At 58.0% G+C, this 24244-nt stretch overlaps 5 protein-coding genes across 16 annotated transcripts; 2 read left to right on the top strand and 3 right to left on the bottom strand.

The window, feature by feature from the left end:
- Window positions 1-304: 304 nt before the first annotated feature.
- NOL3 (nucleolar protein 3) lies at window positions 305-3972 on the bottom strand. 3 transcript variants are annotated; one of them, XM_015238652.3, is made up of 4 exons: window positions 3909-3972; window positions 1009-1311; window positions 546-851; window positions 305-451 (listed from the first exon to the last, which is right to left on the bottom strand). In XM_015238652.3, the coding sequence occupies exons 2-4, from the start codon at window positions 1301-1303 to the stop codon at window positions 444-446; spliced, it is 609 nt and encodes a 202-aa protein (XP_015094138.1). In that variant the 5' UTR covers window positions 1304-1311; window positions 3909-3972; the 3' UTR covers window positions 305-443. The 3 variants fall into 3 exon arrangements, with proteins under 3 accessions (XP_015094138.1, XP_031536557.1, XP_015094137.1); XM_031680697.2 differs by lacking the exon at window positions 3909-3972 and adding an exon at window positions 3654-3887; XM_015238651.3 differs by lacking the exon at window positions 3909-3972 and adding an exon at window positions 1418-1866.
- A 672-nt stretch (window positions 3973-4644) lies between these two features.
- Window positions 4645-9421, bottom strand: HSF4 (heat shock transcription factor 4). Of its 4 annotated transcripts, none has more exons than XM_006203677.4 (13): window positions 9239-9421; window positions 8489-8597; window positions 8269-8396; window positions 8057-8181; window positions 7716-7791; window positions 7513-7577; window positions 6900-6996; window positions 6544-6671; window positions 6193-6420; window positions 5594-5699; window positions 5444-5509; window positions 5226-5295; window positions 4645-4956 (listed from the first exon to the last, which is right to left on the bottom strand). In XM_006203677.4, the coding sequence occupies exons 1-13, from the start codon at window positions 9359-9361 to the stop codon at window positions 4805-4807; spliced, it is 1473 nt and encodes a 490-aa protein (XP_006203739.1). In that variant the 5' UTR covers window positions 9362-9421; the 3' UTR covers window positions 4645-4804. The 4 variants fall into 4 exon arrangements, with proteins under 4 accessions (XP_006203739.1, XP_072824934.1, XP_006203740.1 ...); XM_006203678.4 differs by having other exon boundaries at window positions 4688-4956; window positions 6193-6316; window positions 6544-6685; XM_072968832.1 differs by lacking the exon at window positions 9239-9421 and having other exon boundaries at window positions 4937-5039; window positions 8489-8842.
- Window positions 9422-9973: 552 nt separating this feature from the next.
- Window positions 9974-18131, bottom strand: FBXL8 (F-box and leucine rich repeat protein 8). Of its 5 annotated transcripts, XM_072967513.1 has the most exons (6): window positions 17888-18131; window positions 16701-16763; window positions 15980-16588; window positions 13719-14158; window positions 11899-12085; window positions 9974-11296 (listed from the first exon to the last, which is right to left on the bottom strand). In XM_072967513.1, the coding sequence occupies exons 5-6, from the start codon at window positions 12048-12050 to the stop codon at window positions 10324-10326; spliced, it is 1125 nt and encodes a 374-aa protein (XP_072823614.1). In that variant the 5' UTR covers window positions 12051-12085; window positions 13719-14158; window positions 15980-16588; window positions 16701-16763; window positions 17888-18131; the 3' UTR covers window positions 9974-10323. The 5 variants fall into 5 exon arrangements, with proteins under 5 accessions (XP_072823614.1, XP_072823615.1, XP_072823617.1 ...); XM_072967514.1 differs by lacking the exon at window positions 15980-16588; XM_072967516.1 differs by lacking the exons at window positions 15980-16588; window positions 16701-16763.
- TRADD (TNFRSF1A associated via death domain) lies at window positions 13809-19488 on the top strand. The gene is made up of 5 exons (XM_006203676.4): window positions 13809-13937; window positions 16909-17067; window positions 17969-18246; window positions 18329-18518; window positions 18662-19488. The coding sequence occupies exons 2-5, from the start codon at window positions 16917-16919 to the stop codon at window positions 18970-18972; spliced, it is 930 nt and encodes a 309-aa protein (XP_006203738.1). The 5' UTR covers window positions 13809-13937; window positions 16909-16916; the 3' UTR covers window positions 18973-19488.
- A 2226-nt stretch (window positions 19489-21714) lies between these two features.
- Window positions 21715-24197, top strand: B3GNT9 (UDP-GlcNAc:betaGal beta-1,3-N-acetylglucosaminyltransferase 9). Of its 3 annotated transcripts, none has more exons than XM_031680693.2 (2): window positions 21715-21844; window positions 22213-24197. In XM_031680693.2, the coding sequence occupies exon 2, from the start codon at window positions 22233-22235 to the stop codon at window positions 23439-23441; it is 1209 nt and encodes a 402-aa protein (XP_031536553.1). In that variant the 5' UTR covers window positions 21715-21844; window positions 22213-22232; the 3' UTR covers window positions 23442-24197. The 3 variants fall into 3 exon arrangements, with proteins under 3 accessions (XP_031536553.1, XP_031536551.1, XP_031536552.1); XM_031680691.2 differs by having other exon boundaries at window positions 21743-21872; XM_031680692.2 differs by having other exon boundaries at window positions 21759-21876.
- The last annotated feature ends 47 nt before the right edge of the window (window positions 24198-24244 follow it).

The following is a 24244-nucleotide window of genomic DNA, read 5'->3' as shown; positions in this document are numbered from 1 at the left end:
TGGAGAGAAGTCCCCCTTTCCTGGCTCTCTGTGCCAGACCCAGGGGCTTTCATGGACTGGGGCTGGTGACTGCACATGACCTCAAATGGTTCATGAGAATAAAAGGGCCTTGGAGCAGGGCCCAAGAGTGTGGCCCTTGTCCCACTGGGGACCTGGGTCTGGGATCTCCAGTGGTGCAGCTTGGGCTATTGAGGATGGAATGGGGCTGAAGAATGGGCCATGGGCACATGGCTGCCCAGATCACTGGGACTTAGAAGCACAGATCCACACCCTAGTTCCTGGGCAAAAATCTAGAATCACAGAGTCCAGGCTGACCCTCCAGAGTTTATTAACTTTCAGTGGTATTGGGCCAGGTGGAGCCTTGTTGGCATCTGACCCCACCAGGGCAGGATCCCAGATCCTATCCTGCCAGGGTGTAGAACAGCCTGACAGCGCTATGGCCTTCAGGAATCTAGAGACAACGGAAGGGGCGTGATCAGTCAGGTGGAGCCCTGACCTTCGCCCCCCAGGCCTCGCCCTCCCGCCAGGTTTGGGTAACCACACACCTTCAGACTCATCTCCTGCCTCGAAGTCAGGTTCCGGCTCCAGTTCCGGCTCTGGTTCTACCTCTGCCTCTGGCTCCGGATCCATTTGGGGTTCTAACTCCGGCTCAGCCCCTTCAGGGGCCTCAGCTTCTAGCTCCGGCTCGGGTTCCTCGAGGGTTCCAGAGTGCGCTGCCTCGGAGTCCTCAGGACCCCTGGTCTCATCAGAGTCTGAAGCTCTAGGTAGCCCAGGGCATGTGGTCCCTGAGCCGGCTGCCTCAGGCGTCCAGTGGCCTGGGCATGGAGGGTCGTAGCTTCGTTCCTGGTAGCCTGCGAAGGTGGGACTGCCTTAGGCTCAATTTACCCCACTGCGTTTTCCTCTGCACACGTGTGGTTCTTTTCCGCAGACCGCAACTCCGTGCCCCCACGCCCCTCCCCACGCCATGCGTCCTCCTTAGACCTAGGCCCCGCCCCCCCATGCGCTCACCGGTGCCCACGTGCTGCCAGTCCCAGGCGGGGTCAGGCGCACGCATGGTACGCTGGGCGCAGCTGAGCAGCTCCTGGCAGGCGGCCTCGCCCTTACTCTGAACCAACAGCAGCAGGCGGCGCACCCTGCGCTCGGCGTCAGGCAACGCATCCAAAGCCTCGTACTCGGGCCCGGTGAGCACGCCGCGTGCCAGAAGCGCATCCAGCAGCAGCCCTGAGTCCGCCTGCAGTGTTTCGACTAAGCGTTTCCGCTCACGGTCGATCGTCTCTGATGGCCTCTCTTGCGCGTTGCCCATGGTGGGGGCTGCAGGGGAGGTGGGGGTAGATAGGTAGTGGAGGCCGGAGCTCCCCTGCCCTTGATTTCTTTCCCAGGGCCCCAGTTAACACCTGTGGCTGGGGTTTAATTTCACCTCGACCTCGGTGGCCGGCGGCCGGACAGTTCCGCGGCGGCACAGCGAAGGACTCATTCTCCAGCCTCTCTCGCCGCTTCTGTCTCCTCAGGCTTCTCCTTCGCTCCCTAAGTGTCTGCTGTGGCTCTCTTCTCCTCTACACTATCCCAGGAACCTCTAACAGCTCTCCTCAAACAGGACTTCCTCCTGAGCCCCCACCACTTGCAGATTCCGCCATGGATTTAGACCTAGTTTATCCCAAACCAACTTCTATTTCCCAATCTGCTTCCTGAACTTAACGAGCAGAAAGACCTACGATTGATCCCGATACACACTCAGCTTGCATTCAAGTCCTTTCCAGGCTATCTGCTGAATATTTCTGTCAACCGCACCAGTTACTTAGTCTAGCCTTTCACTTCCAGCCTAGACTTTGCAGAGCCCCAAATCCCCCCCGCCAGAGCCCAAAGTGCTGAGAGCCTCCCCTGCTCCTCTCACCTGCTAGAGAAGTCCAGACCCCTTATCCTGACCTTGAGGTCCTTCTGTTTAGAACAGGCCCTGCCCCTGCCCCGCCCCCACCAATACCACCACCATGTTGTAACCCTGACGTGGTCTCACGGTTTCACCTGGTTCTCTAATATCTGAGGAGGGATACTCCAGTCTTCGCTCTGACCAAGATCTCCTGACATCACCTGAGACCAGACTATCTCCTTGCTGCCCTGGGAATGATTCACAGCCTTCATCTTGAAGTAGCTAGGGCCCAACTCATAAAAGCTACCAGCAAATGCCAAACTTTCACTGTTTTCCTCCATGCACTGTCCCATTTTGAGAGACTGTCTCTACCAAACAGCAGGTGTTAGGCAGAAATTAATCTGCTTTGTTCACTTATTAACAAGGACAATGGCCCACCTCCTTTTGGATGGTCTGACCCAGGCAGCAAGGCCCCTGGCATTAAGGGGCAAATAGGTCAGGCCCTGGCCCACACCCTCTCTCAGCCCATCTCCCCTGGCCTTCCGTTTGTCCATACAGCACCTCCTTCAGGGTCCCTCCTCTACCTCCTTACCTGGCTCTAGGTCTGGGAGAGCGAATTTGGTCCTAGTCCCCATCCTGCCTCCCAGGTCTCTCTCACTATCTGGTGTTGTGTTATGCCTCTCTGGTCATTGCACCCCTCCTAGCCATTCTGAAGTGTCAGCCCTTACCCCAGGCCATGAGCAGGGACCAGAAATACCCTTTGTCTATCCATCGCCCTTCATGTCTCATCTGTGACAAATGCTGCTCCTCTCCTCTCACTGAGTCTCTATCAGCATCTCTCTCAACCCCACCATGGTCACCTCACCTCCTATCACAGTCTGTCTGAGTACCTCTCACTCCCATCCCATCACCTCCACAGAATAGTGCCTCTGACAACTCCCTGGAGGTTGGGCTCTTGTCCCCATTTTACAAACAAGGAGACAGGCTCAGAGAGACTAAGTGACAGAATTGGAATCTGACTTGCTCCAGCCTGAACTACAATAGGTCTCCTGCCAAGCAGAATGTCAGCCATAACTACCTGTCGCCCGACCCCCACTGGCCATCAGAGAGAATCCAGACTATCTGGCCTGGCAGCTATAGTGACCTCCCACCCCATGGATGGCCAGGCTTTCCCCTACTTCCCTTCATCACTCAGTACGAGGAGAACTCGCTAAGCCCCTGGCACTTCCGAACCAGATGCTGTTCCCTAGGCCTGGAATACCCTTCTCTCCTTCCATGCTGTGGGCCCATCCTCCAAGACTCAGATGTCCCCTTGTCCACAACAACGCCTGAGTGTCTCAAAGGCAGAATGGTTCCTTCTCCTCTGCACCCCAGTGAACAGCATATACCCTCACTGACGTCACTGCACTGTATATACATGGACCCTCTGGCCTCTTTACCTGGGGCTTTCAAAGACAGCCCCTCCAATCACAGGTCCAGGAAGGGAGAGAGGACAGAACCTACTCTCTACAGGTGCAGAGAGGAAAGGGGCAGTTTATATTGGCCCTTCCTTCTCTCTCACTCCTCCCCTCGTTATTTTCACATTAGCTTCCTCCTCCCGTTATCCAAGTCTTGCCCTTTGTCCTGTTTGGACTGCAGAGACCCCAGCTGGTCTGGGTCCTCTGACACTAAATGCTCAGAAATGAATTCCGAATTTATGTCCTTCAATGGTCACAGCTCAGATTCTTCTTGGAGCACCAGGCAGCTCCAGGAGCGAGGCGGAGAGGAGGATCTCGGCCGCCCTTCCTACCTCGCTGCGCGCGTTCTTTTGCTAAGGAGCGAAGGTTGTGGGAAAGTGCCGGAGCCTTAGCGCTCGTGTGACCCCTTACATCCCCTCCACCCAGACCCAGTGCTAGAGTCCTGCGGAGGGGAGGGTCTCACAGACTTCCTTCGGGCGCGGCTAGTGGTGGTGGGGCGCGGATTTTGCCTAATGTCAGTCTCTCTTCCCTCCCCCAGCCGCAGGGGTGGGGCTCCCAGTCCGTGCCCTCCCGGCCGCCCCACTCACGGGTCGATCCTCGAGCCTCGGCGGGGCAGGAGGGGCCAGGAGATGACGAGGCAGAAAGGGCCGGGCGGGGTGGGGATGGGAGCCGCAGCTGCGGTGGGGCGGGGCGGCCAGTACTGCCGGGAACCGGGAAGGGGTGGGGAAAGGGGGGCGTTCTTATCCGGACGCGGGGAGGCAGGCCGCAGAGGCCGCGTACCGCCTGGGCACGTACACGTAGTGGGCTTTCCCTCTCTACCCCGCGCACGCTGGGTGAGTCAGGGAGAACACAGTTCAGCTGGTGTCCCCAAATACCCCAGCAATTCCCAGGCGTTTTACACCTACTCTCTCATCGACCCCTCTCTGCTTGTCACAGATAAGGCTCAGAGAACGAGACCAGCTTACGCAGGATCACAGAGCGGATGCACTGCGGAGCTGGGTGTGACCCTAAAAGCCCCCTCTTCCCGGCGATCTCAGTGACCGCGCACCAGCCCTGCATCCAGACCCGGAGGACAGGGGCCTAAGCAGGAAAACTAGGGGCAGGCTCCTCAAGCACCTCCACTCTCCAGGGGTTCCTTGATAAAAGATTAAAGTTCTAGGATCTGGATGCTTCTTTGCCTTTTGGTTTTTGGGTTTTGTTTTTGTGTTTGGCTTTCTGGGTGTTTCCTTAAGCCTTGCTGCAGGTGGATGCTTCTTTGAATGCAAAATCGTCCCCTGCCATGACTTCTGTGCTCCCTGGCCAGTAGAGAAAAGAGACCAGAAACACAGAAAAAAACGCAATTTTATGCAGGTCTCCATATTAGAAAGGGGCCTCCGAGTAGGAGGGCTTCACTCAGCCTCCACCTGGGGCTCAAGAAAGTGGCGCACAACGTGCTGCTGCCGACCAACCCCTCAGCCAGGCTGTCTTCCAGGTGGTGGGGGTTTCAGGGGGAGGAGTTGGCCCCTGGGCCCAGGTAGGAGGCCCTGCCCTCAGGGGTGCTGTAAATGGTTAAAGCTCCAGGCAAGCTGAGGGCTGGGCCTCCCAAAGCCGCTTGGACGTCCAGCAGAAGCGGTGTCCCGAGTGTGGAGTCCTTCCCTAGGAGGAGTTGAGGCTGTGCTCAGCAGGGAGAAATGGTCACCTCCTTTCTTTGGGGAAGGAGAGCCTCACTTGCCTTGCCTCTGGTCAGTTAGGATAAAAAGCCACTCTCAGTCTCCCCACTCTCACCCAGTGGCTTAAGCAGCACTCTGCAAAGCAGCCTAACTCAGGGGATTTCCCTCCAAAACACCAACTGCCCAGCCCACCCAATCCCGGCAGCTCAGGCCAGTCTGGACCTCCCCCAGGTCCTGAGTCACCACAATCATTACCTGAGCCTGGAGAATTTAACCCCTTGACCGCCAGCTCAGTCTCACCCTTCTCTGGAACCAAGGGCTGTAACTGCATGAGAGAACCCCAGGAAGCAGCTGGGAAGGGGAGCCGGGGAGTTGGAGAGGGGAGCTGGGGCTTTGGCTGAGGGAGGACAGCCTAGACCAAAGGGCTTGGCTCAGCAACCCTGAGCCCCCTGTCCTCCCCACCCCCATCTTACCAGGGATAGCTCCATGTCCAAGTCCATCAGAGTCCATTCCCGCCCTTGCAGGCTGGGGCACAGCACCTGGGGGGAGTTTAGGTCACTGGTGCCCTTCCCAGTCGGTACAAAGAGCTGGGTCCCACTGGGCCCTGCTAAAGGTGTACTCACATCCAGGGGACCTGCAGGCTCCACATTTTCAGGGGGGGCCCGAAGCAGCATTGGTGGCAGCAGACTCTCTGGGCTCCGGCCTCCCCTCTCCAGGTCTAGAGGCCCCCTGTGCAAAGAGAACTGCCACTGGCCTGCAATACCCACCCCCACCCCCTCATTAGGTTCCCAAGCAACCTGGATACATCAGGATCTAAATCTGACAACATCTAGAAAACAATATGAGAGGGGGACACAAAGAGTGCCTCTGCCTCCCAACTTTCGCCTAAGGTTTGGGTTGTGCCCCTCCCTATGATTGCAATTGCAATACCAGTGGATCTTAAAGTGTTGTGTACTTTGAGATCTTTACAACTACCCCAGTGAACTCATTTAAAATGCAGATTCCTGAACCCTACCACTGAGATGTTTCCACTTTCCAGGGGCCTCTGATGCTGGTACTCCTTAGAGCAAGTCTGAGAAATCAGGTCAGATCACAGTGCCCAACCTCTCCCTCAGCCACCAAGGGGCAGACAAGGCTGGGAAACTTCAGGGGCTAGTTAGTGCTGGTCTGTCTGCAAAAGTGGCTCACAGGGCTTACAGTCAAGAATGGGCTCTCTGCTCACCTGTCAGGTACCTCCCTGGGGCCCCTTGGTTCAGGCTGTTGGACATTCCTGGGCCCCTCAGGGCTGAAGCTCCCTTTCCCTTCCAGGATGGCCTGCACCACAGCCACAGGCAGTGGTGGGGGGGCTGTCACGCAGAAGTCACACTCGTTTGGGGCCAGGGCCAGCCCGGCCTCGCCTTCCCCCCCTGGGCTGGACGGCTCTTCTTTGAGCAGTGCCAGGCCCTTCTCCCTGCACCAGAGAAAAGCTTCAACCAGACCCTGGCACTGACCTCTCCCCCTCCTCCCACAGCCATCTGGGCTGCCAGTCCCTCCCCCCACAGTCTCCCCTGAGGGCACCCCCTGTCCCTCTTACCTCTTGCCACCACTGGAGGGAGAGAGCCTGGTTCCTTCAGGGGACGGAGAGTCTTCCGGAATGTCAGAGATGATGGGGCCCCTGGTCCTGTGAGGGCTGCTGAGGCCCAAGGTGGTCTCTGGGAGGGGCTGTAAGTAGAAGACTAGGCCCAGCCCTTCACCTCAAGCCACATGGTGAGCCAGACTAGGTCTAAGGGGGAAGGTTTGAGGAGGGGAGGTTCATTCCATGCTGGGGAGCATGGGTCTAGAGGGGGTGGGAGGCTGGCTTTCATCTTCTTTTTGGGGAATAGGGAAAGGGAATAGACTCTCCATAAGCAGAGCTGTGCTCTAGGGAAGAGAGAAGCAGCAAAAACTTACCGACTGGATAAAGTAGGGGTCCTGCAGAAGGGCACCAGGTAGGGGACAGGCATTGAATTTGGCTGGTGTTGGGCATCCCTCATCCAGCATCAAGGACCTGTGCAGGGTGACCAGGACACTGGCAGGGGGCTGGGCAGGTTCATCTCCCATGCCCCTCAGCCTGCACCACCTCCCTCCCACAGGCCCCAGCAGCCAAGTCAGCAGAGCTGAGGCCTGTTGCCAGGGCATCAGTCACATGCTGGAGGCAGAAGGGGCTCCCCACAGAGAGGGGGCCCTTTGGGGGTAGAGTGGGGAGGGAGGGAGCATGTTTTGAGCCCCAGACCCTCTGCTGTTGGGATGTTTTGGGGTGAGGGGGAAGGGGATGCTGGGGTGGAAATATGGGGTTAAGGTCCTGGAACTGAGGGATCTGAGAGTGGAAGTATTGCTGGGGGTGGAGGGGGAAAGTCCTGGATGGGAGCTCTTAGGGAGCTGGCCATGGGGTGAGGAAGACGGCTGTCTAAGGTGAAAAAATGAGGATTTCTGGTGAAGGAGTTCCTGGAGGGGAAGGAGTCCTTGCATGGGGCCTTTGGCAGAGAGGGTCCTGGAAGGGGTTGGAGGTGGCTTTCTCACTCACAGCTTTCTCTTAGCTCCTGTGCTGCTGGACCCAGCCTGGAGTGGTCCAAAGAGGCACTGGATCAGCTGAAGAGGAAGCATAGGACCAACTCATTGGACCTTATCCCCACCCTAACAAGGCACTTCCGGGTGGGTTCGAGGACTAGGTGGAAGGGGTGATGTTCAGGAATGGGCAAGAGAAATTGGGTAGGGGGAGAGCAACACCTTGCCAATGATCCGGTGCTGCTGACCCTGGCTTTGCCGCAGTGCCACCACCTCCCTCCATAAGATCTCGTTCTGCCTGGGGGAAAGGCGGGGGAGGGTGCTGAGGCAACTGAGAGTTCGCCCAGTCACCACCCCATCCCAGAATGGCAGGCTTGAACTCGCGACCACTCAGATGATCATCCATCCACAGACAACAGTCTTCCACAGCTGAGCCCAGTGGTCTAAGTGGAGGCGCCAAGGCACGAGAGAGGAAGGAGCTGCCTAGGACCGCCTGGCGGCCACTGTCCTCTCGCCCAGACCCCCGTCCCCCTCCCCATCCTCCTCCGCCCCCTCCCCCGCACTGCCTGAGCTCCCGCAGCCGCGCCTCGGTGCTCTCCTGCACTCCCCGCAAAGCCTGCACCTCGCCCAGCAGCCGGCCCATGTCCTCAGGGCGCCAGCGGCTGTCGTCGCCGCGCAGCGCAGGCACCTGCAGGTGGGAGGCACCATCAGGTCAGAGTCATATGGAACAGGACCAGCTCTCCCGGATTTGTTGGTTTCCGCAGGCCGTTCCCACCTTGCGCCGCACGCGTTCCAGTAGTTGCTCTCGGCCGCGCACGAAGCTTGGGTGCTGGAACTCGACGTGGTCCCGTTCAGGCCTGAGCAGGCCGCCCTGCTCGATGCTCACCACCTTCCGAAAACCGTCTATGGAGTGGGGCGTGGGGGCGTAAATTGCCCCATCTCGGCGCACCAAGTCACCCACACCCGCTTCCCATCCGGCCTCCCTAGGGACTCACACATGTTTAGTTGACGCACAAAGCTCGCCATGTTGCTGTGTTTGAAGTATTGGGGCAGCACTTCCTTGGCGAAACGGCTCTGATCGCTTACGAGGAAACTCGTCCCGCTCTGTGGAGAACGGAGAACACCGCCCGCCCACCCACAGTGCGGGCCGAGACCCGACGACACCATGAGCCGCGCCCACCCACGGCCAAGCCAGCGCTCTGGCCGGCGCACACACATACTCGCGCTCACTCTGGGGACCGAGGCTGCCGCTCATGGGGACGTGGGACGAGGCCAGGCCAGAACAAGCTCTGAGGCCTAGCCTGGAACGCCCACAATGAATTTCTATCCCAGCCTACCCAGACTCCGTACTCGGTTCTCTGAAAGGAGGATCGGAGGCCAAACCTGGGTTCCAGCCCCGGACGGCTCCCAGTCCCGCGATGTGACTCTGAGCTAGAACCAGACCCAGCCCTTCCCTTCTCCTGGCCTCTGTTTTCCGATCTGCCTGGTGGGGTAGGGTGGGAACTAAATGACCTCGAAGATTCTTCGGGCTCCAGGTCTCCGAAAGGCTCCTACCCTTTCCTCTGCCGGGAGGAAGTCGCCTCACCTCTATCTCGAACACCCCCTCCAAGCCGTCGCATACCCTGTACGGCTGAATCAAGGGACCCACAGCCCCGTCCCAGGCGGGGGTTGGGTGAGCGTGGACGTTCACTGAAATGGAGGGATCCCCGGGACCACTGAGGAAGTCGAAGGGCCCCAGCCCTCACCGGGCTCCAGCGGATTAGGTGGTCGGTGCCTGGGTCGCCCACCAGCGCCCATAGCTTGCCGAGGAAGGCAGGCACGGGGCTGGGACCCGGTTCCGTGGGCAGCGCGGCTGGGGCTTCCTGCATGGCGCAATCTCAGCTGCATTAAGCGCTGGAGCCCGGCCGCAGCGGGCTTGTCAAAGCCGCGGAAAGTGCTGCGTTTGCCGCCCGCCCCGCCCTACTTCGCCTCTGGGCGCCGGGTCAGGTGGGGGCCACGTGCGAACCCGCGGGGCGGGGCTCAGACCGCGGCCGCGGCATCAGCCGACCGAAAGGGCAGTATGAGAGAGGATGCGCGTGGAGGGATGCGGTGGGGAGGGAGACATGGGTTCGAGTTCCACGCTTCTCAGACCCGCTGTTTCCTCTTTGCTCTTCGGGAGAAATTGCCCGGGCGCAGTCTGTGTGGGCTGGGAAAATCCTTTAAAGCGATCGCGTGAGGGCAGTGAAATCTTGAATGGGGGGCAGATAGGAGTGGGGTTGGGGGCGGGGAAAGGAGAAGCTGGCACCCTCCCGCCGAACCCTGGGTTGTTGTCATTCCAAAGATGGGAGTGCCCCGCCTCTGACCCCCCACAGCCACATCAGTAGAAACAGACGTTGAGGTCTGAGACTCTCCCACTTCTGTCCGGACCCCTTCCCTGGCCAATGTCGGTTCTCTGCCCTCCCCCTTGAGATCCGACACCGCCTTTCACAGGACGCTTGAGATTCTGCTTGATTTCTTTATTTCACACTCACCCTTAAGGCACGGCTTGCGCCAGTGCCCTCCCTTTCCCTATGCTGGGGCCGCCGAGCTAGCGCAAACTTTGCTGAGTGGGGTTGGAGGAGGGTGATCCTGGAAGGGTGGGGACAGTAGGTGTCTGCAGATATTGAGAGCGAGTGGACTCAGGGGGCTCGGAGCTAGTCCCTACGCCATCCCGTAGGCCCCAATCCTCAAGAGGCACAAAAAGCAACAGAGTTCTAAAGAAGCGGGCTAGCAGCTGGCGCGCCCCTGGGTAAACCCACGGAACATCTCAGAGGCCACATGTCCGCAAGGAGATTAAAGAGGATTTGTCCCATTACGCCACAAGCGTGGGCCGCCAGGGATGTGGCTCCCGCGTTAGTTTCAGCGTGTAGCTGCGCAGGTGTGGGCAGTGCGCGCGGAAGGAGTGCAGCACTGAGGCTCTCACTACGCAAAAGCAGTGCACTTCGCGCAGCTCCGCGCAGCGCGCCGCCAGCTCCTCCAGCGCGGTGTCCAGCTCTGCCGAGGACGTGGCGCGCACCTCGAGCGCGCGCAAAGTTGCGGCGTAGTGGTGCGCTGCGAAGCGCACCGGGCCTACGGTGTCCCCAGAGAGGCTGAGGCGCAGCGCAGCCACTGGCACGGCAGGCTGCAGGACGCGCGTCACGCTTTCCTCAGGCAGCGCGGGCTCCAGCTCCAGCTCTACGGCCAGTCCAGGGTGGCGGCGGCTCAGCGCCGCCCAGGCATCATTAGGTAGGGGGGGCGCGCGTGCATCTTCGGGGCACGCGCACCGCAGGGCCAGGAACTCAAAAGGCGAGCGGTCTGGCGCCGCCAGTACCTCGAGCGCGGTACGCGACAGGCTGGCCAGGTGCAGGCCGAGGGCGCGCAGGCGCGGGCATGCCTCTAGTAGCTCCAGCACCGAGCCAGGCCCCACGCTGCCCACCAGCGTACCGTTATCCAGAAAAAGACTGCGGAGCTCGCGGCAGCCGAGTGCCACCTGCAGCACCAGTGCATCGTCCAGTGTGAAGGGCAATCCCCGCAGGTCAAGGTGGCGCAGTGCGCCGGCGGCCCCACAGAGGGCATGCAAGGAGTCCAGGACGTCGCGACCGGAGTCGAAGAGAGGCTTTTCTCCGCGGCACTCCAGGCACAGGCCTCGCAGCCCGGGGGTACGGCCCGCCAGTGCGGTCAGCAACTCTGTGGCCGCCCGGCGGCTCGGCTCCCTCGACGGCTCAAATTCCAGCCGTAGATTGTGAATGTGGTCCAGGCAGGCGGATAGATGTGGTGGCAGCATGCCTTCTAACTCACATTCGCAACTTGGGGATAAAGTGGTAGAGAAAAGGCATCAGCCGAGTCTCGACGATCTGGAGAGAAGCCTCTACCCACCCCTCAGCCTGGGTTCCAGCTACCATCCTCACTTCCTGCGCCCTGCCCACATACATTCCTGTCCTGACCATGCCTGGTCGCTCCAAGTTGATACTAGGAGGGAACTCCCATCCTATTCCTTTAGAAGACTTCAGATGCATCTGCCACTAGTTGAAACCGTGCCAGGGAGAGCCAATGATATTTTAGGAACTGGGTTTTCCTCACAGTCTTTAAGGAGGCGGAGCGTGGCCTCTGGATGGTAGGTTCACAATCTGGCTGTGCCACTTCTCAGCTGAGTGAGGAAGTGATTAGATCTTCCGCCTCGTTTTCCTATCTGTTCAATGGAGATAATAATACCGTCTATCTATAAGGTTTTCATGAGGATTAAATAAATTAATATATGTAATGTACTTAGAACAATGGTTGATACACAGTAGGTGAACAATAAGTGTTAGAAGTGATTATGCTTTTTAATATGGGGAGAGTCACTGCATCTACCCAATCCGACTCCACTGAGACAGGGAGAAGATAGGAGGGTGAAAAGCTGGTTCACCTGATGTTTGTGTCGTGCCACACAGCGCTGCAGGTGGCAGCGGCAGCCCAGGCTTTGCAGACCCTCGCGGCATTGGCGCGGCCCTGCAGGGGCAGATGGCGGAAGATGAGCGCCAGCACCTCCTCTGGCAGCTGTTCTCCAGGCTCCGCCATGGCCAGGCAGGGGCTGGGGGCTCCACTGCTCCCACCTGGAGAGAGAGGGACGTCCCTGGGCTCAGGAAGGCCAAAATTGAGCGGAATAACTGGAGACTATGTGTAGAAATCCTTGTGGCCGAGGAGCTGCTAAATAATTTGCAGAGCCTAGTGCAAAATGAAAATGCAGGTCTCTTTGTTCAAAACATTATTAAGGATTCCAAGACAGTGATAGCAGAGCATTTAACCAAGTTATTAAGCCAAGTGTGGGGCCCTGTGCAGCTGCACTGGTCTCAGACCCACGAAGTCAGTCCTGGATGCTGAGGATTTCTGATTCTCCTTTAAACTACACTCTCACTTGTTGAACAAATTCACATTTTATGCTATATTAAAAGGAACTCACCACGACTTGTGTGCGAGGTTGATAAAGGTGAATACCTGGATTTTGGACGATGCTATTGGATCTTTTCCCCAGTTACCAAACCTTCCCTGAGGAAATTGGAGGGCAGCTGCACAAGGCCCTGACTCTAGATAACGATGTCCTCCTCCCAGCTCAGAGGGCCCGTCTCATCTCCTCTTGCCTCCTTCTATGTATGCTCAGAGCCACATGACGGCCTAGACTAGTCTCACAGGGCTCACTGAACTGTTTCCCTCCGAACTTCGACCCTGAGTACTAGGGAAGGACTGAGCCCAAACACTGCAAGAGCCATTGAAATGACGGCTTCTCAAAGGGCGCTGGGCATCAGAATCACCCGGACACTTGCTCACAATGCAGATTCCATGGCCCCACCGCCTAAATCAGGCTCTCTGAAAAAAAAAGTAGGGCTCAGGAATCTGAATTTCAACAAGTAGGGGTGGATTCCACAGGTCCCAAGTTGAGAAACCCCGTCCTAGCCCAGCCAGTCACTATTGAGAGTGAAGATAAGAGTTAATAGGGCGGGAGTATTTGGGAAAACATTTAATTGGTCGGGACCACAAGCCAATCAGGAAGCAGGGGTGCGGGTGGTGCACTGCTGAATCCGCTCCGAGAAGGGAAGTTCCTTCCCTTCCTCCACTTCGCCGGGGAGATGTCCTGGGTGCTTCCTATGAAAGGCCGGCGGGGCAGAGAAAAGCTTGAAGTTCTGGGGCCTGAGGGACCCTGGGTACAAGTTCTGATCCTGACCCCCGAGTAGCCCAGGCTCCCGTGGGGCGGTTTAGGCTCAACTAGAATTGCGCACACCCACCTCAGACTGCGGCCTTTGTTAGAAAGTGTGCGTCCTCTTTGAAGTTGCCAATTTTATTTGAAGGCGTTTGAAGGTTTTCCTGCACATCGTCTTACACCACTTGCCAGTTTTCTATTTCCCCAGATTTTCTAGGCTAACAACCCCTGCTGGAATTTGCGCCTAGTGTCTTCTATGGCTTCTGACACGCTCAGCCAGGCTTGAGCCTGGGACCCATCCGCATCCCGTTCTGAGCGTCAAGGACTAGTACAGATCAGAGATCTTCGAGCTCGACCACCCAGAAGGCATCAGAAAAATCTGGTCCCCACGGGGCGCCCCCTTGTTGATCCGTCCGTACTCCGTTCTCCGCTGTAGAAAGAGGAGCACTCCCACCATAGGGCCCTCCGGTCTCATAAGAGCCCTAAGTCTTCGAAATCACTTGACGCAGGCAGTTCTTCCTGCCGTCTAACCTCGGGCGCTGGGGTCTTACCTGCTCAGTGGACCAGGTGGGCTTTGCTCAGAGGCTGGGGACTGGCAGCAGCGGACAGTGGCGGGAAGGAACCGCAGGGAGCCCGGGGGGCGGGACGCCGGGACGGACGGGGCGTCTCGGACTGGGGCACCGCCCCTGCGCTTCGCGCACACCCGGAAGCAGCGCGAGTCCAGTACAGCCGGGCGGCCGTGGGAATCCGAGCCGGGCCGAGGCGGCCAGGTTAGTGCATAGGGTGGGTGGGCTTCTCGGTGCCGGCAGGAGCAGGGGCGGATCCTGGCTCAGGAGCATGGGCGAGGCGCGGTTATCGCCCGCGGCTCCTCGGGCCAGGTGGCAGCTGCGGCCTATTGGGCAGTTTCCGTGAGAAGCGGGAGGGAGGGTCCGGACCTTGGCCCCCGCAGCTTCCTTGTCCCAGCTAGGGGCTTTCAAGGGGCGGCAGTGCCCTGTGGGTGAGAGGGAGGGGAGGGGCTGGTTCTGAACAGATCTGTGGGCCGAAATTTCTTGCCCTCCCCAGCCGGTCCCAAGTGCGATACTCCTGCATGAAGGTGGGCTAGTAAGAGGCTGGGGAGCGCTCCTTGAGAGTTTGGGAGCGGCCTGCTGAGCAGGATGCAGGGACTCGCAGCCTTTCTGTCTTTGAGGGGTCACGCCCGCAGGCCGTCACTGTCAACCCGGCCGGAGGTGAGGCTACTCGGGGACTATTAAGCTGTGTTAATGGAGCGCTGAGCTGGCTGGCTCCTGGTGGTAGGGGCATATTTTCTTGAGTCGGTACCCACGTGTCCCTCACAGTCTCATTCCAATTAAGAGTTCCCAGGAACTAGCCCAACCCCGCCCTCAGAGAGGCGGACTCCGGGTGGGTGTGGCGCGGGACTTCCCAAGGAGGGGCTTTTGTGAAGGACACGCAGAAAGAAGTTCCCAAAGGCGTGATGGGAGCCAAGGGCCCTGGCCGCTTTTCAACCCTGTTTTCTGACCTTCAACCTCCAGCCCGGCAGACCTATTTGTCTTCTCTTAATTGTTCAGTACTAGTGAGTGTGACAGAGCATCCCCCTCCCCCAGGTTTTCAGTGTCCCCTAGGCAGGACCTATTGGCAGACTCTGGCTGGGTACTGCCCCTACATACCCATCCCTTGGGGCAGGACCACATCCACCCAGTCAGCACCCTCAAGTTAGGGGGCTAAGAAGATATGAAAGAGGGTATCTGAAGGCAGGTTCCCACTCCTCTCACCTTGGGCCACTACCCCAGGACTTAACTGCTCTTCATCCTACTTGTCATCTACCTCGGTTTTTTGGGGGGGATGGGTTGCTTTTTAAGAAAAATACATTTATTTTGCATTTTTCATACAAAAGAAATGTGTCTATTTTACATAAAGTAGAATATTGCTAAATTCAATGAAAATAAAAATCACCCCAAATCTCACCCTCTCCCAACAGAGGTAAAGAATGCTAATTTCCTGTTAGTTTCCAAACTATTGTTTTGGGTAAACACACAAGTATTAGTATATTTTCTTCCAAAAGGTTATGGGGTGGGTTGCTCAAAAGGTACGTCCCCTGTGCTCAGACCCAAGGTAGGGTTATCAGGTATCATTTTTCTTGCCAGGACTGGATGATGCTGGAGGGCCCCCTGCCTGTTATTGTCCCAGTTTTGGCCCTCAGGTTAGGGTCTGGGGGCAGATCTGAAACACAGCCACTGCTTTGAGCTCAGGGTCCCTACTCCCTCCCAAACAATATCCAAGGCTATGGTCCTCGCTCCTCCTGGCATCCCTCCCCTGAACTTTACTGTCCCTCATGTAAATGGATGCCACCTGGGGCCACCTCACTTTTCCTTCCCAGAGCAACCATCACAGCTGAAACTCAGCACCCCTCCTATCCCACCATATATAAATGCCAAAGACCAGAGAGTAAAGAAGTGTGACTGATGGGCAAGAGGTGGGGCCTTGAACCCATTTTTCTAGGAAAAGGATGGGATGTTGCCTCGGGTGAGGTCAGAAGGAAGAGGCAGGGCATCTCCCCCCTTCCCTGCTGCCTCATGGTCCAGAAACTGGGAGGCCACTGAACTGAGGGCCAGTCCAGTGGTTCTCTGACAGAGAATTTTGCCCTTGGTCTAGGAGCTAGGATTTTGTCAAAGATAGATGGAAGAGATACTAGCACCAAGAAGCCCTGACTCTGTCTATATAGGCAAGGAGTCTAACAGAACAACCTGAGTTGCGTAAGACAAAAGCCCAGCTCCAAGGATTTTAGAACAAAAAGAAATAATTTAGCTCACATAACTGAAAAGTCCAGGGTGCAGGTAGAGCCAGGGGGAGAGTGAGGTTAGGAGTACATCTCTTCATTTCTTGGCTCTGTAGCCTTCTGTGCCAGTTTCATTCTCAATCAGGCTCTTCCCAAGCAGTAGCAAAGGAGACCTACCCTTCCTTCTAGTTCAGGTTCAAGATAGGGAAGGAAAACTTCATCTTTCCTATTGGTCCAACCAAAGTTGCAGGTTGATTCTGATTGGTCCAACTTGAATCCTATGCCCAACTCTGAACAAATCATTTCAGGAAGGTGAATGGAATATGCAGATTGGCCAGACCTGTTGCACTTGCCTAGGCCTGGAGCTAGGGAGTGGAGTTAACCCTTCTAACAGGCATATGCTTGAGAAAACGAGAAGGCCCCAAAAGTCAGTCAGGATTGGGGGAGGGACCTGGGCAGGCAGAAACTCTAGTATAGTAGGAATACAGGTGAGAAAACCTAAGTGGGGGACTGTGGTCCCACAGGGATCCTGGGGGCTCAAATTTAAGCTGAGGGCATACCAGAATACGGGTCAGGTTGTCTGTGGGGCATGGGCACCATCAGGATGAGAATGTTTCCAGGCAGCTTTGATAAGAGAGACATCGTGGCCTGAGGAGGGGGCAGAACTTGTTTGCTTCCGCTGAAAGATTGTCCCTCTCCTCTCCCACCACTGTGACCCTGGGCTATTTCTCTGAAAGTGCAGGGGAGGGATAGTCCTCACCATAAAACGTGGCTGAGTTGGGCTAGGTTGATCTGGGCTGGGTTGGGCTGGGCTATGCAGAACCTGAAACACAAGGGACTGCCTGTGGGATGATGAACTTCCCCTCACAAGTGTGCCAGCTGGGTGGGGACAGCTGGGCCATGTGGGACTGGATAGTTGCCTCCAGGGCTGGGTTGGGGGTGATCTGGATGCCAATCTTTGTCCCCAGGAAGCAAGATGGCAGCTGGGCCAAATGGGCTCGAGGAATGGGTGGGCAGCGCATACCTGTTTGTGGAGTCTTCACTGGACAAGGTGGTCTTGGCAGATGCCTACGCTCACCCCCAGCAGAAAGTGGCAGTGTACAGAGCTCTGCGGACTGCCCTGGCAGGTGCGTGGGTGGGCAGCACTTGAAGAGGAATGGGTGGCCTGGGGCCTTTTGTGAGGGGGGCCAGGGACTGAGACCCTACCACTTCAACTCTATGGGCCTGCACTTAACCAGTGCTTTAGGGAAAAGATTTGTTGCAAAAGGTAGGACATAGGCTGGCTGCATAGGCTCTGTCTTCTTTGTTTACACATGTGTGCCCTTGAATGTAAACTTGTGTCCCTGTGTCTGTGTACCATCTACTTATGTATGCACTAATGTCCCTCTGCTCCATGCCCCCTACTCCCCAGATCAGCCCGTTCACTGCTTTCTACTAATCTCACATCTCTCTCCTCTTTTCCTTTCTCACTGCAGCATTCCTTGTCCAAGACCTCTCCCCAGTACCTACCTTTCAGGTCCCCTTTTCCCATCTCAGGAAGAGGCCACAGAAGGCTGAAGCGGGTGGGGTGGGTCTGGCTCCAGCCTCAGAGCAGAGAGAGCCCCTCTCCTTCCGGGGCGGGGCTGGGGGAACCAAACTAGGAGGCAGAAGACCTGAGACCTCCTGCCCCTCCCATGCCCTAACAGCCACCTACCCAGAGGTCTTAGCCCCTTAAGGCACATGTGCCTCTCTATGCTGCAAAGTCTCCCCACTTCCCTTTTGCCCACCCTCATTTGGGGCTTCAGGGATGGGGTCTAGGGTGGCACCCACGCCGTCTTAGGGTGCTCCCTGTGATAGGTCCTGGCCTTTATCCTGGGTTGCTTCTGTCTGTATCCCAATTTCGCTTCCCAGCTGGGAGTTCTGGGGTATACCACGCCCACAGGTCTGGGGATGGGGAGGGCGTCTGACCTCAGGCTTCATTCCTCCTTCAATCTGTTGGAGAACGGTCCCGCGTGGGTACCGCTGGCACCTGACTGCCCGCCTCCGCAGAGAGTGGCGGGAGCCCAGACGTGCTGCAGCTGCTCAAAATCCATCGCAGCGATCCGCAGCTGATTGTGCAGCTGCGTTTCTGCGGGCGCCAGCCCTGCGGCCGCTTCCTCCGCGCCTACCGCGAGGGGGCGCTGCGCGCCGCGCTGCAGGGGTGTTTGGCGGCGGCGCTTGCCCTGCACTCGATGCCGTTGCAACTGGAGCTGCGCGCCGGCACGGAGCGTCTGGACACCTTGTTGACCGATGAGGAGCGTTGTTTGAACTGCATCTTCGCCCAGAAGGTGCGGTCGGGCTGGGGCCGGGCTGGGGTAGGGCAGGGATTGGCGGCTAAGACCCCCACCGACGCCGCACTCCCCTCCCTAGCCCGACAGGCTCCCCGACGAGGAACTCACTGAGTTGGAGGACGCGCTCAGGAATCTGACGTGCGGCTCAGGGGGCCAGGGAGGCGAAACGGAGGGTGCTCCAGCCCCCTCGCAGTCCCTGGCCCCCTCTCCAACGGAGGAGAAGCCGCTGCCGTCTGGCCAGACTTTTCTGTTCCAGGGTCAGCCCGTAGGTGAGGCGTCCGGAGAGAGGCAGAGGCAGGGTCGTCGGGAGGATGGAGTCTGGGGAAGGGTGAGGTCTGGAAGGGGTAGTCGTAGGGTGGGGGTAGAATGGGACGGTATACCGAACTCACTTCGCTTCCCACTCCCCCTGCAGTGAACCGGCCGCTGAGCCTGCAGGACCAACAGATGTTCGCGCGCTCAGTGGGCCTCAAATGGCGCAAGGTGGGGCGCTCCCTGCAGCGCGGCTGCCGCGCGCTGCGGGATCCAGCGCTTGACTCACTGGCTTATGAGTACGAGCGCGAAGGGCTATACGAGCAGGCCTTCCAGCTGCTGCGGCGCTTCGTGCAGGCCGAGGGGCGCCGTGCCACACTGCAGCGCCTGGTGGAGGCGCTCGAGGAGAATGAGCTCACCAGCCTGGCGGAAGACTTGCTGGGCCTGACGAATCCAGATGGAGGCCTGGCCTAGGTTGGGTACCAGAGAAAGGGGTGGTGAGCCAGTTGCCCAGCCAAGGTTTGGAGCACTTGGATGACTCCATAGGGTCCCTTCTGCTGCTACTGCTGACTGACCTCTGTTCATCCAACGGACTCTGAGACCACAATTACCACCGCACTTAGCGGAGCTGCTGGAGCTGCTGGAGCTGCTGGATGGAGTTGACTATCTTTTGCAGGAGTCCGACAAGCACTCACAAGCCTGCTGGGGCGTCACTGGGGGTTCTGCTCTGGAGACTTTGATAGAGACAAAGTGTATGGGTGACCTGCTGCAGAGGTTGGCCTCACCCGCTCCCACCCCAGAAGAGGGGCTTCCAGTCAGACCTTACCTCTTCACTCATTGAACCTTCACTCATTAAGAAACTGCTGTATTCTAGGCATCATCTTGGGTGCTGCAAATACTGTGGTACACGAATCCTGCCCGCGCCCAGCTCACACTCATTGTGAGACTCCAAATATTAAGCAACAGTAATAAAATACCACCCGTTTTTTGATGTGAAAAATACAAGGAGTTGTGGGAGTGACTAAGCAGGAGCCTAACCCAGGTTAGGAGTCAGGTTTCCTGGGAGAAAAATAGGTGTGAATGGTGGGTAGGAGGGTTGAGAGAAGAGCATGGGCAGCCTCAGATGAGGTCTTAAGAAACATGAGAGGGAGGCGTGTTAGAAAAACAAATCATCTAGAATGGCTGGATCTAGAGGTGGGTGGATTTGCAGAGAGACCCACTGGTGAGTGAGGGAGGCAGATAGTGTGGGGCCTGGAAGTCATTTTACAGAGCCTGGATTTTATCTGGGGGCCAGTGAGAAGCCTTTAAAGGGTTTTGGCAGTTAAGGCTGGGAGGCTGGTGAGGACGCAGAGAGAGAGAGGACAGCAGTCCAGGCTGAGCTGTTGGCAGCAGAGATGGAGGGAAGGGATGAACACTGAGAGCTGTTGAGGAGAAAGGATAACAGGTCTGGTGACACTGAATGAGAAGGGAGGTGGGAGAGGACCCCAGAGTTTCTGTCTTTGCCAGCTGGATGGAGAGCAGAGCTGCCTGCTGAGTTAGGGGCTCTGGTGGAGGTGCAGTGCTTGCTTTGTTTGGGACAAGTTGGGCATGATGTTCCTGTAGAATATCCAGGGAGGGAGTCTGCGCATAGCTGGATCTATAGTTTTGAGTTCAGGAAAGGGACAAAGCTAAGGATTCACAAATGGACAGGTAGGAGTGGGTGAGGTGGCCAGGGGGTAGGTCCTGAAGGACACCAACCAGAAAAAGAGCAACCCAAAGAGGAAGGAGGAAAACCAGAAGGTTTGGAAGCCAGGGAAATACCCACCTGCTGTGATGGAGGCTGCAAACCTGTCAAGGCTGAGTATCCACTGGAGTCAGGGAAAATGTTACTAGGTGGAGGCTGTTTCTGGGACACGGTGGGGACAGCCTGAAGCCAGACCATAAGAGGGATGGGAGGTGAGGCAGTAGAGAAAGCCAGAGCAGAGGGCTCCTGAGAATTCTGTGAACAGGAGAATGAGGCTCAGGATACAGGATTTGTTTTTTAAGGGAGAACACTGGTAGGAAGTCAGAAGCAGCAGTCATAGCCACTGGAAAGAGGATGGTGCTGGGTAGCGGTGCTGGGTAGCAGTGCTGGTTCGCACAGCCTGCCCTCAGAAGCTCCCAGGTGGGGTAAGGGGTGGAGGTTGTCTACTCCAAGACCCATTGCATGAGCTGGGATCTGGAGGCTCTGAGTTCCAGGAAGTGAAAGGTGGCAGCAGAGCTAGGCAAGGCCTGAGCCCTCGAATCTCCAGAGCACCTCTCTGCCTGCCTGGGTCCAGATCAAACAAACCCTTTGCTTGCTAGCCTACTTCAGGAGTCCCCCAAGCTGAACCAATCCCTGCCAGCCCTACCGGACCTGCAGGGGGCCCAAGCTTGGCTATTTCTACCTGCAGGAGGCTACACTGGCCTGGACACTAGGGACCAGGGGACTGTCTCTAGGGAGACAGACTGAAGTGCTCACTTGTGAAGTTAAAGCAGACAAGGTCATCCCCCTGTCCTGTATCCCAGTGGATGAGGGAGAGAGGCAAGGGAGGACATAGGAAAAAGTCCTGGACTGAATTCTGGAAGACCTGAAGCCGTGCTCTTACCTTCTGCCTGTATGATCCTGGGCAAGTCACTTACCTCCCTGAAGGGCAGCAACCCTATCTGGGCATGATCAATGAGAGCTGCTGCCAGGGTTGTGAGAACTGAACGAGCGTCTTGTTGGTTCTTGTGTGTGTGGTGTGTTTGCCGGCAGGCATGGCAGAACCAAGAGTAAGGAGGCAGCCATGTATCTGGAGCATTTTTTGGACCCTGTCTTCCAGAACCAGGGCTCCTGGTAAGCCAAGGAGAGGCGCCTCCTAGGGTGGGTTGGGAGGGGCCAGGTGTTTGCCAAAGTTGCTGGGCTCCAGGGATTTGGGACCCGCCTGCCCTGGTTCTCCTGCCAACCCAGGCCCTGACCCACACTGGAGAGACAGGGATGGGGAAACTAACCAGAGGGGCTAATGCTTCTTCCTGTCTCCTGGAAAGGCAGATTTGGGGAATTTGAGCCTGCACAGACACCAGAATCCACCTCTTCGAGCCTTCCCAGAGAGAGCTGCCAGTGAGGATCCCTCTCAGAAATTAGTTCCCACTCGGAGACAGGGCTCACAGCGGCGGCGCCAGGGCGGAGCTGAGCTCCAGATGTCCGGGCGCGCACAGCTGTTGGGTCACGTGGCAGCGGCCCCGGGCCCCCCCTTCCTGCCAACGTTGCATTTGGCCCAGGCCCCGTCCATGGCCGCCCTTGGGACCCTACGCTGAGCCCCGGAGGCCCTGGCATCCGGGGCTGCGCCGCTCCCAAAGGTCAAAGGTGTGTCAAGATTCCAAGGACGACCGTGGTGGGTAGGGATGGGTAAAATGGATTGGGCCTCAGCGCGGGAAGGGGGTGGGGCCGAGGCTCTGCGTGTCCTTGTCCCGGCCTTGGGGCACCGTCCTGGGCGGGAGCTCAGGGGTGGGAGTCAGCTACTAGGAGGAACTTCTTTCCCTTTCAGGGTGCCCATCCCGGTGGGGGGTGGTCAGGGCCCAAAGTAGGAGGACACTGGAGGGGGATGAATGGCTGGTAGCTGGAGACCCCGGAGTGTGGCCTCCTGCCCCCTCCCCTTGGGGAGGGCTGGGTAGGAAACCCTGGGGGCTGCTAGGTTCCCAGTCTGATGCCCTGATTGAGTTCTCTCTCCCCAGGGGGCGCGGGCCACGCGGACATGAGGCGGAGGCTGCGCCTACGCAGAGAAGCGTCGCTCACGCTGCTTCTCGGCGCCGCCCTCGGCCTCCTCCTCTACGCGCAGCGCGATGGCGCGGCCCCGACGACAAGCGCGCCGCGAGCTCAAGAGGGGGCGGCGCTGCAGCCCACCGCGGGGCTCCGTGTATTCCCGGCACCCGACGCGGGTGCAGCCCCGCCGGCCTACGAAGAGGACACGCCGCAGCCGCCCACGCCCACGGGACCCTTTGACTTTGGTCGCTATCTGCGCGCCAAGGACCAGCGGCGCTTCCCTCTGCTCATTAACCAGCCGCAGAAGTGCCGAGGAAATGACGCATCTGCCGGCGGACCTGACCTGCTCATCGCCGTTAAGTCGGTGGCGGCGGACTTCGAGCGGCGCCAAGCCGTGCGCCAGACGTGGGGTGCTGAGGGTCGCGTGCAGGGGGCGCTTGTGCGCCGGGTGTTCCTGCTGGGCGTGCCCAGGGGCGCAGGCACGGACGGGGCAGACGCGGAAGGGGCGGGCACGCAAACGCACTGGAGCGCTCTGCTGCGTGCTGAGAGTCGAGCGTACGCAGACATCCTACTCTGGGCCTTCGACGACACTTTTTTCAACTTGACGCTCAAGGAGATCCACTTCCTGGCCTGGGCCTCCGCCTATTGCCCCGACGTGCGCTTCGTTTTTAAAGGCGACGCCGACGTGTTCGTGCATGTGGGAAACCTGCTGGAGTTCTTGGCGCCGCGGGACCCGGCGCAGGACCTGCTTGCGGGTGACGTGATTGTGCAGGCGCGGCCAATCCGGGTGCGGGCTAGCAAGTACTACATTCCCGAGGCTGTGTACGGCTTGCCCGCCTACCCGGCCTATGCAGGCGGCGGTGGCTTCGTGCTCTCAGGGGCCACACTGCGCCGCCTGGCTGGCGCCTGCGCGCAGGTTGAGCTCTTCCCCATCGACGACGTCTTTCTGGGCATGTGTCTACAGCGCCTGCGTCTCACACCTGAGCCGCACCCTGCTTTCCGCACCTTTGGTATCCCTCGGCCTTCAGCCGCGCCGCACTTACGCACCTTCGACCCCTGCTTTTACCGCGAGCTTCTTGTAGTGCACGGGCTCTCCGCTGCTGACATCTGGCTTATGTGGCACCTGCTGCACGGGCCGCGTGGGCCAGCCTGTGCGCATCCATGGCCTGTCGCTACTGGCCCTTTCCAGTGGGGCCCCTAGCCACTTACCACAGCACCCAGCTCCCCTCATTCAGACCCAGGATGTAGTGGGAGGTGGTTTTAATGGTAGGTTTCCCAGGGCGGATTACTGCGGTGTGTATGGTTCTTCCGCAGAAAAGGGCGTGAGTTCAGGATCCAGCCCCATTATCACCAGGAGTCTGCCTCCTCAGGGTCTCAGGGATTGAAGATTGAGCTTGGCTCCTGCTGACCTACCCTAATGGGAGGTGATCTGGAACCAATCAAATGGTGGCTCTTGAGATGGGCAGGGATGAGGTGGTGCACCATCAGGCTCTTTGCCAAGCGGGTAAACAAGTTTGGTGCTCCTAGTAGGGATGTGTGTGTGGTGGGAGTGGCAGAGGCTCATGGAATCTGACCATACTCCTTGGCTTGGAATTCTTAGGGCAGACAAATGCAGGTCTTTCTCAAGGATGGCCCCACAGGGAGGGGCAGGGGTAGGGACCTGACCTCAGTCCTCATGGGACTGGCAGGCATTCTCCCACAACTCAATCTGAAAGTAGGTGTTTTGCTTCCTACCTGTCCCTTCAAAGTGGATTCTTAACCCTGTCCAGGTCTTTAGTTTTCCTACTGTCTGCTTTCCTGGGGCCAACTCCTGAGCCCTGGACTGGATGGAGCACCAGGGATGGAGACACACAGGGACTGAGGGCATTGTCCTACCTAAAGTCTTTCACCACCTCCAGCTACCCACTGAAAAAGAACCTACAACCACAAAACAGAGTCTCCTACTGGAGGCCATGCTGCCCCCTTCAGAGAAGCCAAGGAACCTCTTTTCCTAAGATGACTTCA

This window comes from Vicugna pacos, chromosome 9, assembly GCF_048564905.1.
Source record: "Vicugna pacos chromosome 9, VicPac4, whole genome shotgun sequence".
NCBI classification, from domain to species: domain Eukaryota; kingdom Metazoa; phylum Chordata; class Mammalia; order Artiodactyla; family Camelidae; genus Vicugna; species Vicugna pacos.
Note: the sequence above shows the minus strand (reverse complement) of the source record. Positions and strands in the feature narration are given on the sequence as shown.